An 18,926-nucleotide genomic window follows, 5' to 3' on the forward strand; every position below is an offset into this window, starting at 1 on the left:
GCAGCTGTTATCTATATTCATATTACTAAACCTCATTATTAAAAAATGTTTGGAATTTTGTTGCATGTACTTCCTATAAGTTGACCTGGGTCAGGGTTTGCAAGGACCGTTCCAGTTCTCCCTAATGTCGACCCCTTATCTCTGTTATCGCCGAGAGTAAAGACTGCACACTGAAGGATGATCCCGTGTCCTAAACCAAGTCTGGCGAAGAATGAGCAATTGTTCACATTGTTATTGTTAACATTTTATTACTTATGATGTAAAAGTTTTTTGATTTATTTTGATATGTAATTTAATTTCTTAGTATGTGAGTCTGAATTTGAAATGTTTAACTTGTAAAGAAATGCCAAAATTTTGTTTTTTGGGGGGAAATTTGTAACAATCTTATGAAATTAGTATTTTAAAATTTTGTCATTTAGTAAAGCAGTTAACTTATTAGTTTTGTCAAAACGCGATGTAAGCCTGCAACCACCGTGAGCTCTCTGATTGGCTGTTCATGGTTCAATCCTATGAAAAGATAGTCAGAGTGCCTACGTCACAACCGAGCTTATAAAAGGGGTCGGACCACGTGGCCCGGTCTCATTTGGTCAGTGTAGTAATGTTGTATCATGTGAAATTGCTTAGTGCACATAGTCCCCTTTGTGGGTAAGTCTTAGCTTTAATTTTTACAATATTATTTTATTCTAGTTATTGTTGTGAGTACGGAGGGTGCAGGCAGGCAGTGGTCTTTTTATTTTATAATTTTCAGTTTCATATAAGAATTTACTTTGGCCCTTCAGGCAATTAAAAATATCTTTTGTTTTAGGGTTCAACTACCAGTGAGGAAAAATTTAATAAATGGGAATTAAATCTAAAAGACTATTGATTATTTACAAGAACCAAAACCTGCATAGTTAAATTTCTGTGTGAATACAACAATCCAAGAACACAACAAAATTTGTACTGGTTTAAAAGACATTTTAAGTAAAACGGTACACATCTAATTACTTCTAAATTATAGATCTACTCAAACAAATACATGAGCATTTGATATTAATGAAGATAATAGACTATACATTTTTTCGATGGAACCGTTTTTTTTTTTTATTTTATACAAAAATAATTTCACAATATACACAATATGGTGTGGCCAATTCGTAAAATAGGCCAAACAATACTTCTTTAAAATATACATTGTACGTATACGTATATAATCTTAATCAAAGGCCACCGAGCTGAAGATTCAAAATATACGTTATTGCATAACTTTACTGGTTCAACAAACCGTGAATTTAATGATCAGGTTTTCTCCACAAAGTATCGTAGGTTTTCTCACAGATATCTTTACATAGAAAATCGTTGATCAAAGTTAGTAACACTGAAATTATATAATAATAGGAATCCTTTACACATTTATTTACTAAAAATATATATTTATATATAGGTCAAAGATTGAAATAGTAATTTAGTTGTACTATGGAGATAAGATTTATTTTCTTACTAAGTATTTTATTTTAAATAACATTTATTAATAAGTAATAACTCGAATTCAATAAACGGTACCTTGTAGTCTATCCCTGGGGTTTAAACACACCGTCCAGTGGATTTGGTTTTTAACTTATCGAAAAGGATATAAAACAAATTCTGGGTATTCAATTACATATAAATTACTCTCTATTCAAGTAAAACATAACTAAACATTAAAATATTGCTATATATCACGTGTAATGTATGATAGTGTATAATGTATATATTGTGAAATACTATGCCTATACATTTAGCTTGGGTTTTAGTGATTGTTATAACAATTAGACGCAGCTTTTATCCAATCGTGTACTATATTATAAATAAAATAGCCGTTGTACCCGTGCTTTGCAACGGGAAGAGAACACGAAATAGAAACATTTTGATCTTTACATCTGTTGATAAAATAGTTACACATAAGCCTTTTAAAAACAAAATTTTACCTTTATGGCCTTAATAGGATATCTGTTGTCATAAATGTAAAAAATAATAGTACTACAACCTGTTGGTAGACCTTGTAACTTTTTAATGCTATTCAATATCATAGAACCAACTTGTGTAGTTGAAACATCTGACAAAATTCTTTTATTCCTTTTAAATACGATTACTCATAAGGTTAACATGGGAAACTCCAGAGCCACTGGGGCGGAGGCCGAAAGGACTTTAAAGCTAAGAATGCGTCTATGTATATGTTGTTATGTTAATCGGGAATGTGAGCCATCATCATACAAAATTTCAGCCCAATCCGACCAGTATTTTTCGCGTTCACTTGTCACAAACATAAATCCATCCATCCATACATCCAAACTTTCTCATTTATAATATTAGTAGGATTACAAAATTAATTTAATTCCAAATGTATCTATAAATTGAGTCTTAGTTTCTTACTAAATTTTAATCAATATGTGTATCTTGTTTTTGTAAGTTTGTTCTGGATCTTATCAATCAAAATCAAAATAGTTAATAACCTTGCTTTAAGTATTTTTTTCAATACTAGATTATTGAATGTCATATCTTTTAATACAATCAATGCACAATTGGTATGAACCAGCACCTAACGAAATTAAATTAACACTTAAAACATTTGTATTACTTAAATTCAAAGTTATAGTAAAAACTTGTTTTTTTTATATTGCTATAGCTTATAGTTTCAACGTTCCAATCTGAGAATTATTATACATGCACCACCAAACTTTTGGATCACAATATAAACTCAGTCCATGTTGAAACCTCCCCTGCTATATATGGAAATCGAGAACCAGAACATCAAACAAAATATAATACCAACAGTTTTATAAGTCTGCTTCGTCTTTCAAGAAACATTTATTATATCTGACCAATATTAGGGTTAGGTATATTGATATTTTCTTGCATACGTGCTTATTTTGTTTATATTAAACGTAATGTTTGACTTGCTGAAATATATATGCCATAAATGAGGTACACTTATGAACCATATTGTTTGCAATTATGTGATAAATGTAATTTTTTACAAACTAACGAATAACTTTAGGCCTATATTAAAATTTAAGTTAGCAAAAGTTATTTTCCTTTCGACAGAAGCTTAAAACAAAAATGAAATGTTCACACGTGGCAGAGAGTTGACATGAATATTAAAACGCTAGAATAAAATATGTCACGACGTGACTGCCTTTTGACATAAGCCTGCAGCCAGTCAATCCATTTCACACTTTTTGACGGTCGTGTTATGAATGTGACACAATTATAAGTGTTGACTTTTCTATTTCACTTTCTTCCTGAACTTAAAATTCCTCAGTGTGAAAAGTTCTGCAGAAATCATAGAAAGTGTTTTTCCGTTGTGGTGAGTTTTATAAAAATAGCTCAAATTAGAACCTGATCAATTAATGATCACTCATTCATTTGTAAAATGGAAAATACAAGAATATATTTATTAAGGAAATAAAAAAATTAGAACAATTTGGAATAGGTAATTTTTTTGATCGTTTGTATTGGCTTTACCATATACAATTTTGTTAACGTGGGAAGGACTCCCGTTACTTTACAAGAATATTATTATAGAATTATGATGGAACAATAAGGGTAACAGATTAGTTACTAATCTCCTTTAAGCTGACTGCTAAAGGAAAATGAAGACATTTCCTAATACAGTAAAAAATAAATCCTATAAAAATAAGAATACATTAAGGACACATTGAATAGTTATGGACATGAGTTAGGTGTTAACAGTAGATTACGTGAACAGCAGATTATGAAGTCAGCAGATAAATATTAATAGTGTAATATTATGTTTGTCCTAAGAACTAGTAAGTTTAAGGATGTCTGAAGGAAAGGCAACATTCTTTCCTTAAAAATAAGAATTTTAACTTTGAACTATCAGTTTAACAAAATAATTAACCAATGTGTGTGTATTAAAATAAATGTGTTGATGAATGCTATTTTAAACATTACTTATGAAAAACAGTTATTAACGCTGGAACGTAATGTAGAGATTCCTCATTGTAACTGAATTCTAAGAACAAATTTCTATAAATTTTCAAACATAGAGTAGTTATTAATCGACGTTTAACTTGAATGAAAGAGTAGACAATATGCATCGGTAACTATTATCCGATCATTATATTGCCTTTTACCACCAAATGGTTTTTCAATCAAACCTAAAATTTGTTACTGTAAATATTAACAACCCTAAGATTGACACTTTAAGAGTGATTTAGGATTGACTTGTGTCACTTTAAGATTGACACTAAAAATTATATTGAAATATTCCATTTTTAATACGGTTATCAATAAACAATGATTTGTAGGCCTACTTTATTCCTAGGATAGAACACGCAATTATAAATGTGTATTCTACTTGTAGTTTAACAAGCTATTATACCAAACAGTATATCTTTAAAATGTTACTTCGATGTAAAGTGCTTAAAGTGCAATGTGTTGGTTGAGACTTGTAAGGTTCTGTGAAAAGTAACGGAAAACAAGGAGAGGATATTTGTTGAGGTAAAGTAAACCAACCTCAATCCCTATGGCGTGTTTTTGGACAGTCACGTAAGTTTTCTATTGTTGAAAACTATAATCAATATAAAGTAGATAATGTAGCTTGTATCAATTGTGCGATAGTTTTATTATAAATTAAATGCGACATGTTTATGTTAAACCGTATGAGATAGGTGCTTCATTCAATGTATAGTGGGCACACTAAATGAGGAAATTAATATAACATCTTAATAAAAAAAAAACATAAAACAAACTTTGAAGTAGATAACCTCAGTACGAATAAAGATGTTTGTTATAATACAAGTAAACTTCAGTTTCTTTTCCCTTCATTTATTTTACTTTGATATAAAAAAGGGAAACATCTAAAAAAACTCTATCGACACTTTTGTCAACAAAAAAAGATTATATTTGAACCAATCATATGTAGTGAATTAATATCTAATTAATTTAAACTCGGCCATGGTCAACTCAGAAATGGGCTTTCCGAGCAGTTCAAAGTTAGCTAAGCCAATTTACAGTTCGTGGTTACATAAGCGTTAGCCTCTCTCAACACGTAAACTTTGACTGCTCGCATCTGTATTTGCACGATTCATCTATCTACACCAACTTCAATATTTCCATTCTCAATACTTAAAAGCTTTACTATTTAGTTGCATCAGCAAAACAATTAGTCTATTTTACGAGTTGTTAGTAACAAAAAGGATTACATATAACAATCCAACTTATATAAGAAAATTTATCAGGGAAGTTTTCTAGTCTATAGATAAAAAATTGTAATAATGTTAAGACTTAAAGGGGTTTATTCAAATGCTGCAATAAGTAGGCAAGCGTGCGGTAATATAGTGTCTTAATGTTGTGTAGTTCAGTACATTTCAATAACATATCAACAATGGTAAACTTTAAGCACAGCATCACTTTGACTTTAATTAGTCTCAGGAACGTTGATTTATATTGGTTAGTAGGGCATGAAGAGAAAATGAAAAAAATATATATATTTATATAGGATGATTTTATTATTAGTTTGCAGCATAAGATTCATTATTCGTATACGTATAATTAAACATAATAACGTATATAGTGAATTTATAGAATTGCAGAATATAATTCAATATAATTCATATAAATAATATAAAGAAATATTAGAACGCAGCAGGCCCTATAACAATAATTTAATAACACCTTTATTCTAATTCAAATAATTTGTACATGAAACAAAATTTGCCCGTTTTCATTTTGATTAAAGTATTTAGATATTTAAATGTGTGTAAACAATAAGTGATTAATTCGTCGTCGGATTTAAGATTGTTCACATCGGTAAAGGTTTTTTTTTACCGTGAGCTATTATTGTAAATTTGAAATAAAAACTCCTCCAACATTTTAAGAATTTTATTAAAAATAAAATCAAGGATTCTTAAACTATTAGTGAAGTTTTTATTTAAAATTTACATTCATTCCAATATTACCAGTTTTTCTTGAAGATATTCATTATTGTTTTAGCAATTATTGTATTCCAATACAAAGTAAAAAATATTTTTCTTTTTAGACAGAAATTTTTGGAGCGATTACTTTTGCTGAATACTGTAAATTATTATACTATAAAATGTTGATAGCCGTACATGTAAACTGCCACTGTTAAGTCAACATTAGAAAAGAAACCACAGTTGGCAAAGATACACATAATTATAAAACTGTTACTTTAAAGGTAACAGATCACCAAGAAACAAAAAATGAAGTATTTAACCACCATACAGACATGCTGGCAATCACAGTAGCAATCAGCCGGAAGTGGTGCGCTATCTCAACCTCACATATCTGATTGAAGCTCATCATTGCCAATACCTAGAAATATCCATTACCAAATTAGTTACCATATCAATTAGTGTTTGGAGATTCAAAATATATCAAAAATCTACCAGTTCAACACAGATTGTTCAATAACAAGAAATGTTATTTCCAAATAAATTGTATCCCGACTTCGTATCATTTGGCTGTGAAATTTTGAACTTAGACATAGAGTAAAACTCCTTAAGGGGTTTAAGCTGTTGAGCCAGTTTGGCAATACATTCAAAAGAATATTGACCTAAATTTGAAAATTGGGTTTACGTTTCCTGACTTAAAGATAATTTTATGTATCAATATCTATTAGTTGAGACAAGTGACTTTAAGATGGGCATAACTTATACAATCGTCATTCTTTAAGTCCTCCAAATAAAAAGTTTAACTTTGGTTTTAGGTGCATTTACAGAAAAAGTTGGTAATGGTTTGTTTTCCAAGAAACAGGTTAGTAAATTCAGACATTTTAATATATATTTATATCGGACAAGCTACTTGTTTTCTTCATTATTCAACTCTGATGCAATCCTGAATCTTTTAAATCGCTTGTACCATGTTTTCCACTGCTCAGGATGTTTGAAATCAAAAGGTTGTGGAGGCTGAAACATGACTGCCGAAGTTCTATTTTGGCGAAGTCTTGGTTTTAAATAAACTTCTGTTCTGATGATTGATTTGAATTATTTCTTGAAGTTTTTTTTTCTTTTCATAATAAAGAAGTTAAACTGCTGCCACCTTGAAGAATAGTGTGATAAATAATTAAATTGAATAAAATTTTAGATAATTGTTTTCTGAATAAAATTATGCTGATTCTTATAATGATTAAAATTAATATAACAAATTAAACATATGACAATAAGTTTATTAAACATTTTGTGTCCTTACCATAAACAAGAAAATTATAGTAAACACTAACCCACATTGAATAAACAAATAACTGTGCAAAGTTGTTGTGCCAATTATAGGAATTGAAATATTGAAAACACATTTGCCTGGTCATTATTTGTTCCATTCGCGTCACTGCTATTCTAATATTGGTCCAGTTAATGATGAATATGGTTTGGGGACAACAATGATCAGGGAACAAGCATATTGCTTTGCCCACTTATTTTCATTGCAATTACTATACAATATAATTATTGAATAAATTTATCCATTAATAACTATGCATCATAATTACAATTAGCCAATTACATCTACATGTGATACATTATGAATAGTCACAAATGACAAAAATAGACTTCACAGTTATTAGGGTTGATTGGATATAAAAGAAATTATGACAAGTTTAGTCATTTGTTGTTTTTACTTTATTAAATTTTCTCTATGTATGGTAAGTATATATTTTCTGTATATATTCACCGGGAAAATGTTTACAAGAGAATTCAAAGGTGGAAGTATTCGAACGCTTATAGGGAAAGCGATCCAAACCCATAATGTGAGGAAGGTTGGCCAGGAACCGAACCACTAGGCTAGCAACAAGTTTAATAAGTGTAAGGAACTTTTGTCAAAAATTAGGCATACGTTTTAACAACAGGTTATGCAATTCCCATTTAATACTAAGTTATATTACGATAACATAGCGTAAAGATGATTACCAAAATATTTTATGGGTTCTGATGGATGTTAACTGTTGGTGAAATTATTCAAGAGAAAATAAATAAATAGTTGGTAAAATGCAATTTTGAAAGGCTTAAAATATTTTAATTTTGTATACTTACGATATAGTTAATTACGAAAATTGTTTATCCTTAGGTCAATTAATTTTAATCTTTAGAAGATTTTATGAATCAATTCAACTGTATTCAACTATTCTAGCTGGCAGCTGGTTTATCAATGATAATATACTATATTTTACATTACAAACACAAATAATAGTTTTCTTTTCCAGAACACTATCATTATTTGACTGATTTAACCTTAAGAAATATATTTATAACGGTGCTTCATAGTTGCCACTTATACATCATCAGCGCATCACTAGTAATTTCCCCTTTATTAAAGTGAAGTAAATAAACCGTTTAATCTTTTTTGTTACCAAACAACCAGATCTCAAGTGATAAGGCCCCTTGAGGTGGAGTTTGAGAAAAAACAATGAAGGAATGCAATTCAACCTAAGTGTCTTTTAGGTTCATTTCTCTAGCTGTCGTTCGTCTGCTCACCTCAATTTGAGATGTAATTGTTATAAAAAAATATATTTATTTGGTTAAATGTTTTGACGGAAAGACATGAATAAGTGAGTTACAGCATAACAATTTATTTGTACGTGTTTAATTGTTACATTATTATTTACATATAAGTATAAGTGTTATCAATCTCGCACAGTAAGGTTGTAATAAATTAAGTGTAATAAATGTATAATGAAAACCTGCTCTTTGGTTATGTAGGCTCAATGGATAGTGAAAATTAGCGTTAGGATAAAGAATACCGCATTTCAAAAACCGTAAAACATGTGAAATAGATTTTTAAAATATTCTCTTCTTATTTATTCAAAATAGTTAAAGCATTGGAAACATTTTTTTAGTTAAATTGTCTTAAAACATTGAACTTATAAAGTGTTTACATAGCTTTAACAGACAAACCAAACATGTTTTTATTACATGTTTGCTTTAGGGTAGATAGAGTGAAGTAAGCCAATTGAACACAATCGTTTGAGCGAATCAGTACAGTTAACAGACCCTTGTACATGCCTTGAAATCAATGCCCAAGGCAGTCTGTGAAAGTTTTTTACTTTCATAATACTCGTCTCCATCTCGAAACTGCGAATCAATGGTATTCACTGTATGTTTACTAAATAAACGGGGAAAATCGAATTATAACGTTATAATTTAAATAATTTTGTAAAATAGATTGGTATCCATACTTACTCCTACAATGTTATAATCCTAACGACAATATTATGAGGAGATGGGATTTCACTAAAAGTATTACGAATTATTGAAATTGTTTTTACGAATTTGCTGATTTTTGTACGATGTTATCTTAAAATTGTTTTCTAAAAAAAGCCCATAAACATAACCAACCTGGTATGTGTGAATACAGTAGCAAAATGAGAAATTTTGTCCACGTTATTTTAAATCGAAATGTTATATTTAAATTTAGTACAAATCCCTCATGAATATTTTGCCAAAATTTGTACTGAATTGATATTTTATGGCCACACTATATTTAAAGAATTTTAATAGAGTTAAAAGCTTTATAATTTTTTTTAATATCATCTAAAAGCAACACAAGTAGTGAAAACATTAACATTCTATACACTATACTAGGGACCACTTGAGTCCGCAATTAGTTGGCGGCAGCCAATAGCAAGACTGAACTAAAGAGACGTTGCAACATCGCCCATTCACTACTTTTCAACACCAATTAAAAAATACTAAACACTATTTTCAAATCAACTGGTATTATTAGATTTGGCAACACCACATGGCCCTCATTGTCTCCTTCAAAGTCACGTGGTAAATTGGCTTTTCCCTCAACTGCAGACTATCGTGGAACTTACTGTAGTAAGCTGTGTTTTAATTAGGTAAACATTTCAAAATATACATAAATGACTTTGGAAATCTTCTAAACGTATTATTGCGTTATTCAAAATCTAAAAGGAAAACCAATATTTACATAAATTCTTAACGCTATAAAAATACAACTTAAAATCCATAATATTGTTTAACAGCTAAACATGGACGGGGCTTGTATAAAACATACATCATTAACGCTCAAAGTGTCCAATCGTTATCATCAAAGTATGCCAAGCCTGATATACAAACAGACAATGTTGGTAAACATGACTAAATCACCTCAGGGGATGATCAATACGTGTTTACAGGGATCTGTTATTTCACCTGCTTAGCCTAAAATACACTGTGTTGTGGATTCTGATCTGTACAGAAACAACGTTTGTATTAAGGGTTTCATTGATTTACACTCACGGAAAACACAAGCGGTTGGTTTTACATATCGTCTATTCATAAAACTAAATTTTAATTATTATTTTCTTAAATGCAGCTGATGTTTGTACCGTAAAGTTTCACAAAGGACGGATGTTATACTGTGGTCACAAGTGATACTTTGTCTTAACAACATTCATTTGTTTTATTATAATTACACTTATTTGTGTAACTAATGAGAGAGGTTTGCGCACGAGCCGCAGGCGAGTGTGGATAGTTTCTCGAGTGCAGCAAAGGCACTTTGCACTCGTGTTACACATTATATTTTTCCTACAGTTACCAAAAACCATAGGAAAAAACAGTCTTTAAACAATGTACAACACATTTTTAGATTAGGTTAAATCCAAGCGTTAAATGAAATGGGAAGCACTGGACCAGCTGATCGTTGTCGTATTATATAGTGTTGCCAACTTATTAAGTGTGAATTGTATAGGATACAATGATTTAACCAAAGTACATAAGTATAATTATATTGAAGAAAAGGAAAAAAAATAATAAAAATAAAAATAAAAACTTATAACGATACGGCTTTTAACAATATCAATTACATTCCTATCCATCAAACAAATAAAAAAATGTTTTTCTTAATACATAACATTACTTCGCTTATATCGACGATTTAATTACAAGGAAACCCCATTTTGAAAACTAAAAATCTCAGTTAGGTACTTATGGTAAATGTTACCAACCAGGAATTTATTTGAACCTTTTAAATTTAATTTAAAAGGAAGTAATTCAGTGTAATCCACTAGATTGTAAATCAGTAAAACTTTTTAGCCTAGGTTGCTAGGATAACAATAAATCACTAAATATGGTGTTGCAAAATAATAAACAAATAATTTAAATGTTCACAAAAAATATGATTGAAATAATTATGGCATTGTAGTGGCACCACAGCCTGATCTGTTCCGTCATACAGTTTTATGCCCCTACTGGAATTATTTTCACTTAATTTCTTCTACAAAATACTAATGATTTAGCTAACAAAACAGTACTTTAAGTTGCCCAACTTTAACAATCGTCTGTAAATATATACAAGCTAGATACACGCAGAGATAAAAAAATGGCATTATAGTATTACGTTTCATACTCTTTTTTAGTACTGACTAAATCATTTACTTGTATTGAAAGATGAGGCATAAAATGAAATAAGGCTATCCACCCACCTTTACATAGAAACACGCACTAAATACATCCACGCAAATAAAGTATTTCTGTTAAAAATTTAATTCACTTATAGCATTGATATGTAGTTGTTTGTTCATGTACCAATGTTAATGTTGCAAATGTTATAATGTTTTAAATGTTACTAAGATTCCTATTTGCTTTCCTGCTTACAGAGTAGACCTTTGAATCATTTATTTCCCATATCACTAGCCAAACGGTATAAAATCTTTTATATCTTAAATTCTCAGAATTATAATATAATGACGTATTTCAAGCCTGACAATTGAATGAGCGAACATGTTTTACGCCAAATGAACATTAAATTAGATAAAGGTTTTCCACTGAGGTGATTGTGTTTGAGGCCGCTTTGATGTTTGTAAAGTTATTATATTTGTAGCCTCTCAACCGTGATATTACGACGAAACCGGTGCCGGATTGTCAGAGGCCTATAATTACGTCAGCAATATAATAATCCGTAATAATTTTTATGAAAAACTAATTATACAACTGTAATAACTGTTCTTCAATACTTAGTAAGATTAAAAGAACCCGATACTTGGGACAACTTACTATTAGCATGTTAACTTAACTCCGACTGCCGTTTCACTCCGCTTCGTGCCATCGTTCCTCGTCGGTGACGTCACTCAGCAGTGCAGCCAACCACACACACAAACTCAATATTCTTCTGGCAATGTAATAAAGCCTTATATATTACACTCGCCCAAACTTAAAATAAAACTCTTCTCTATCGGCCTAACCTTTTTCTTCTAGGCTAAGCCAAATAAACAATTTTTTTCTTTTCTTCTTTTACCATTTTTTTTGTTTGTTTATAAGCTTCACAAAATATTTCAATAAACACTAAAAATAAACTTTTCTTCTTCAATAAAATAAACTTAAAATCTTCTCTCTCTAGCTCGGCCTTTTAACTTAAAGGTCGAGCCGCTTCGGCTTTTGCACAGTCCTTTGAGATCTCCGAAGTGATGGCTGGCTGCACTGCTGGCTGGGCTGCACTTCGGGATGCTCGTCTGTAGTGTGCGTAGCTGGAGATTTTGGTAGGCCTACACTCCGTTGTTGTCTTGGTGATGTATTCCGAGTTTCCATGACACGAGGTGATCGCTCTGGCGGAGTTTGTATTCCCACAGCAGACTTGTTCTCAGGGGATTTGATCGGAGATTGCACTACCGGCCTATTGACTGTAACTTCCTCTTCCTCAGTCAACTTACTAGATCTCAAATGATCTGCGTGGCAGAAACGTATTTTACCTCCCAGGACGCTCACCACATAAGTAGACGGACTTTTCCGCTCCAAAATTCTCCCAGGAATCCAAGAAATGATCTCCTGCCGTACTGACTTCACAAGCACCCTTTCTCCCTCCACAAAGGATCTGAAACTTCCCCGATGGTTATCGGCTGCTTCCTTCTGCGCCTCCCTCTTCTTATCAATGGCTGACAATAAACAGGGTTTAAGCATCGTCAACTTAGTTCTCGGTTTCCATTGAAGGAACAATTCCGCAGGGGTAACACCAGTGACAGTACTGGGTGTGTTGCGAAATGCAAAGAGGAAATTATCCAATTTATGTTGTAAAGAAATGGTCTCAGAACCACTAGCCATAACCTGTCTTTTAAGGTTCTTCTTGACTTCCTGTACAAATCTTTCTGCAGCCCCATTCGAGGCAGGATGGTAAGGAGGTGAGAGCGTAAACTTAATACCGTTGTTGCTCAGAAATTCTCTGAATTCCCCACTAGCAAAATTGGGACCATTATCACTGACCAATTCTTCCGGTAGGCCAAAAGACGCAAACAGCGTACGCAGTTTTTCAATGGTTTTAAACGATGTAGTAGATTTCATGATAAACACTTCTAGCCATTTGCTAAAACTATCAACAACTATGAGCATTTGTTGTCTTGTTAGTGGGTCTTCCGCATAATCCACGTGGATGCGCTGCCACCTACTTGAAGCTCTAGGCCACTGACATAATGGCACCTTAGCCACAGCATTCCTTGTACACTGACACACATGACATGAGAGAACCGTCTCTTCAATGGTTTTATCAATCCCCGGCCACCAAACAAAGCTTCGGGCTAACATTTTCATCCGATTTATTCCGGGATGCTGATCATGCAGCAATTGGATAACGGCACTCCTCAGTTTCTCTGGCACCACTACTCGACTACCCCATAAAACACACTGGTTCTCTACAGACAACTCATCCCTTCTTCGAAAATAAGCAACCAGCTCAGAATCTTGACTATCACGCCATCCATGCCAAATGAAATCTCTGACCTTTGTCAAAACAGGATCAGTATCAGTAAGTCGAGCGATATCCTTAGCAGTAATAGGATTGAGATCACTCACCAATTTGAAACAGTCAAAGGCCTCTACCAGGGAAGAAACATGAGAGATGTAGTTGGAATCCAGCTCCAATTGGTCGTCATCAGGTAACGGTAATCTCGAAAGAGCGTCCGCATGTGGCAAGTCCAAGCCACGGCGGTACTTTACTTCAAAACTGTAGGCGGAGAGGATCAGGGCCCATCGTTGAAGACGCGCAGCGGCGACACAGGGAACTCCCCGCTTATTTCCAAAGATTGTCACTAAAGGAGCATGGTCAGTCTGTAACACGACATTTTTCCTACCGTAAATATATTTATGGAATTTTTTTACTCCAAAAACAAGAGCCAAAGCTTCTCTATGCAACTGTGAATAATTTCTTTCACTAGCACTCAAGGATTTCGATGCGAAGGCAATAGGCCTCTCTACTCCATCTATAAGGTGCGAAAGCACGGCACCAACACCTCGTGGACTTGCGTCACAAGTCAAAACTAATGGTCTATTTACATCGTAATGAACTAAGACATCTGAAGACAATACCCATGTCTTACTTTCTTGAAAAACAGAAGAACATTGGGATGACCATACCCACGGTGCATCCTTACGAAGTAGATCGTAAAAACAGCTAAGTTTGTCTGAAAGATTGCAAATAAACTTCCCATAATAATTTATAAGGCCTACATAGGCTCTTAACTCTTCCTTTGAAGTTGGCTCGGGTGCATTCCGAATCGCCTCCAAAATACCCTCCTGCGGGCTGATCCCTTTGGACGACAAACAGTAGCCTAGGTACTGTACTGACGGCTGTAAGAATTTACATTTAGAATCATTTACCTTGACTCCATAACTTTGAAGACGTTGAAGAACACTCTCCAAGCGTGACAACGCTTCCTCTTGCGAAGATCCACCCACCAGTACGTCATCCAAATATGCCACTGACCCAGGTAGGCCACCAATAATTTTGTCCATGGCCGCTTGAAAGAGAGCCGGAGCCGAAGACAAACCATACGGCAGACGTCGCAAACGCACTAAGCCTTTGTGCGTAGTTAGAGTCAAGAGTGGTTGGGACTCCTCCGCCACAGGAAGTTGGAGATACGCTGCCTCCAAGTCCAAAACTGAAAACCAGCTACAACCTGCTAGAGTAGCAAAAATGTCCTCCGGTTGAGGCAAGGGATAGTGTTCCGACTGGATCACTTGATTAAGGGTTACTTTAAAGTCCCCGCAGAGTCGCACCCCACTTTTCTTCTGAATCACCACAATAGGAGTAGCCCACTGAGAGCTGGTAACGGGATAAGCAATACCTTCAGCAATCATCCTATCAATCTCATCTTCTACTGATTTACGCAACGCGTAAGGAACAGGGCGATATTTACAAAATTTTGGCACAGCATCCTCTTTTAGCACAATACGTGCCTCAACATCCTTAATTTCTCCAGGACCTCCTTTGAACACAGAGGCATACTTTTGTTTCAAACCAGAAACGACTTTAGGCTCAACGGCCTTACCTAGGGTTAGGTTAGGTTCACCACCCTTAGATTTAACACTGCCTGATAGGCTATTAACATTACAAGTAAAAATAGACTTCCAGTCAAAAGCAATATGTTGTAGCCAACTACGGCCTAGAAGCATAGGCTGGTTCGTACGATCAATCTTAACGACTATCATAGGTAAATGATAAGTCTGGTCCATGTAGGCTACTTTGACTAAAGCTTGTCCAATAACATTGACTTCATTGCCTGAATATGTAAGCAACTTGATATCTACAGTACTCAATTGTACATGAGGGAAATATTTGTTAAACAATTCTTGAGGGCACACAGTTAGTGCCGAGCCAGTATCAATTTCCATTAATACGGATACATTCTCTATTTCTAGGCTTACCTTAAAGGCAGAAACATTATCACCAGAATTCATACTGTACAAAGACAAACTTTCAAACTTCACTTCATCTGGACCACCACTAGGCCTAGGCCTATTTTCCTCTTCCATCTGATGGATTTTAAATTTACCACTTTTTATGGAATTTTTCACTGGATTTTCTGATTTGAACCTGCAAACCTTACTGATGTGACCCAACTTTTTACACCCATGGCACTTGTAATTACTATACGGGCAATTATTAGCCCTATGCTCTGGATTGCCACAACGAAAACACTTATTTATCTGAGACATATCTCCCTTCACATCACTTGAATTTGATTTAGATCCCGCACTGTGAAAATTTGAACCTCGGTTGGAAACACGTGCATTCTTCTTGACCTGAAACCTGGAAATTTCCTGAACACTTGTATTCGAGAATAGACCTGTTTGTTTCTCGGCCTGTTCAAGCCTGAGTGCAAGAGCCAACGTTTTCTTCAAATCCATTTCTTCGGAAAGTAATTTTTGACGAATTGCTTCATTTTTAATTCCCGAAACTAACTTGTCTCTCAGTGCGTCCGATAAGAATGTTCCAAAATCACACGTCGAAGCCAAATGCTTCACTGCCACTACGAACTCGGCAATACTTTCAGATTGTTTCTGGCATCGACTATAAAAAGTATAACGCTCAGCGACCACAAGGCGTTTAGGAGAATAATGATCTTCCAAGATTTTGCTCAAATTATCGTAAGATTCTTCATCAATCTTCTTAGGAGAAATAAGATCGGTGAGGACGGCTAATATTTTAGGGCCTATTACAGTAATCAAGATGGAGACCTGCTTCACGTCCTTGACCTCGTTGGCCTTGAAAAAGTGTTTCAAACGTAACAAATACGAACTAATATCTTCTTCGTACGGATTAAACTCCGATATCCGACCGATACTAGACATTTCACGCACACGCGGATTTAATTTCGTCGCCAAATGTAATAACTGTTCTTCAATACTTAGTAAGATTAAAAGAACCCGATACTTGGGACAACTTACTATTAGCATGACAACTCCGACTGCCGTTTCACTCCGCTTCGTGCCATCGTTCCTCGTCGGTGACGTCACTCAGCAGTGCAGCCAACCACACACACAAACTCAATATTCTTCTGGCAATGTAATATAGCCTTATATATTACACAACTAAAATAAATAAATGAACTATTTCAACTATTACTTTAAATCATACTTAATTCAGTGTCTTTAATAGAACTAGTTATGGTACAAAACCTTTAGATTGTAGGACATTCTCGATGGTTAAAGATTTATTGTATATAGACTATGTAAAAAAAAACTCAAATTAAAAAATTAAAATAGAAACTAGTTAAAAATCATTAATAGGGTATTAAAAAGATTTCCTTTTAACTCATAGTATTTACTTAATCTGAATGTTCATTGACAGATTGAACACCCAAAGAGTACCCTCAGATATTTTTAACACATTTGTGTCGATTCATTACATGGATACTTATCATGTTATATTTTTATTTGATGGTTTTTTTTTGTACATTTAATATAATTTACAATGTGTTTCAATTTCTCAATTCAAACGGATAAGTTAACGTTGATCAAACAAGACCTGATAAAAAAACATTTGTCACAGTTGGATTGCAAGATAGCCAAGAGTAAATGAAAAGTAAAGAAACGCCGTTGCCTGTTTATTGTGTAATGCCTGTTAATTGGCGTAGTTAACATTTTACAGGACTTCTCCTTGTTGAACCGTTGTTGTATTAGTTTAAATACTTCATTAACTCCTTGTAATGAATCAAAATTTAATATTAAATTATAAATTAAATTTTATTTATTGGTTACTAATCAAACCTATTAGGAAATACATCAAAGTAAGATGGACCCATGGAAACTGTAGCTTTTGATATACATTTTACTTAGAACCTATTTTAAATAAGTTGGTATTAGATGTTTAACAAAAAGGTTGTCAATACAACCTACTCGTAGAACAGGCCTTAAATTGCTTTACTGAACTTTATGTGTTCAACTTTTTCACCTTCTCATGAACACATTATAGAAGGAGACTGACTACCATTTAATTATTACATTATAAAATAGCTATATTACAGTAAGTTATCATTTGTAATATTTGAACGCCTTCAACTAAATATAATCATAACTCCTGTAGTCTTGGTTTATTTACTAGCTAGTTCTACCAACCTAACCCAGAACAAAAACCAAAACTCATTTGTGTGACTCACGTAGAAAACGTATCTGTTGAAAGCTCATTCCTACTCCATTACCTTTTATCGGCTTTCAATTACCGTAGCTTTGATTATATTCCAACTGAAACCCTGGAACAAAAACAAAAGAAAACTAAGTTTTTACCATTTTAATAACACTCGAGTAAGTAATTTTTTCTGTTAAAGGTAATATACTGTACATAATTTTTTCAAAGATCCTATTTCTTTATACATTTGCATTGCATGATATTTTTAATAAATTGTATTTCATTTAAGATGTTTTATATATGTGTTTTGGTGAGTCGGTGGCTTAGTCAGTAGCGTGACGGACTTCGGGCTCAAGGCAGCGATATCATGGGTTCGGATCCTGGTCACTGCCGAAAACGTTTTATCAGTTAAGTTTACCTTCGTGTTGTATCATGTCACTCCTTGCTTTGCTTTATACAATCTACTCACGGGCAGTTAGTCTATGTGGACGGGCAAATGCAAGGTTAAAAGAGGCCGTCAAAAAAAAAAAAAAACTTATAGCTTATAGTTTTTTATTACAAACAATTAAGAAATACATGTACCTTGTTTGCAAAATGATATTAGGTTTCCTTTTTTAAAAAGTAAAGTTTGTTTTCAAGATTTATCTCACATTACGTTCGGTTTAACAAACCATGCACGTCACGGGTAGTTTACTTCGTAATGTGGTTTTGATGCAGCATCATTACTAAAAGAGTGCTGCTCACTCCATTACTAATACATATTACGTTTACTTTGGTGCTTACAACAGGTTCTAAACCACTTATACTAATTATCGCATTTTGTTCGATTGATTGTATTTTTAAGGTGAGATTAACCACGCTTCGATTAAATCATCTAACTACTTCTAAATTATAGATATACTCAAACAAATACATGAGCATTTGATATTAATGAAGATAATAGACTAAAAAATTTTTCAATGGAAATGTTTTTTCCACTTAATATTTTATACAAAAAGAATTTCACAATATACACAATATGGTGTGCCAATTCGTAAAATAGGCCAAACAATACTCTTTTAAAATATACATAGTACGTGTACGTTTAATCAAAG

General features: G+C 33.2%; 1 protein-coding gene across 1 annotated transcript; it reads right to left on the bottom strand.

The window, feature by feature from the left end:
* Positions 1 to 12,350: 12,350 nt before the first annotated feature.
* Positions 12,351 to 16,556, bottom strand: LOC128984935 (uncharacterized protein K02A2.6-like). The gene is made up of 3 exons (XM_054404304.1): positions 16,168 to 16,556; positions 14,583 to 15,303; positions 12,351 to 14,033 (listed from the first exon to the last, which is right to left on the bottom strand). The coding sequence occupies exons 1-3, from the start codon at positions 16,554 to 16,556 to the stop codon at positions 12,351 to 12,353; spliced, it is 2,793 nt and encodes a 930-aa protein (XP_054260279.1).
* Positions 16,557 to 18,926: the final 2,370 nt, after the last annotated feature.

The sequence above is a fragment of the Macrosteles quadrilineatus genome, unplaced genomic scaffold (genome assembly GCF_028750875.1).
Source record: "Macrosteles quadrilineatus isolate MER2022 unplaced genomic scaffold, UCM_ALF_1.0 Scaffold_2__2_contigs__length_208266976, whole genome shotgun sequence".
Classification (NCBI taxonomy): domain Eukaryota; kingdom Metazoa; phylum Arthropoda; class Insecta; order Hemiptera; family Cicadellidae; genus Macrosteles; species Macrosteles quadrilineatus.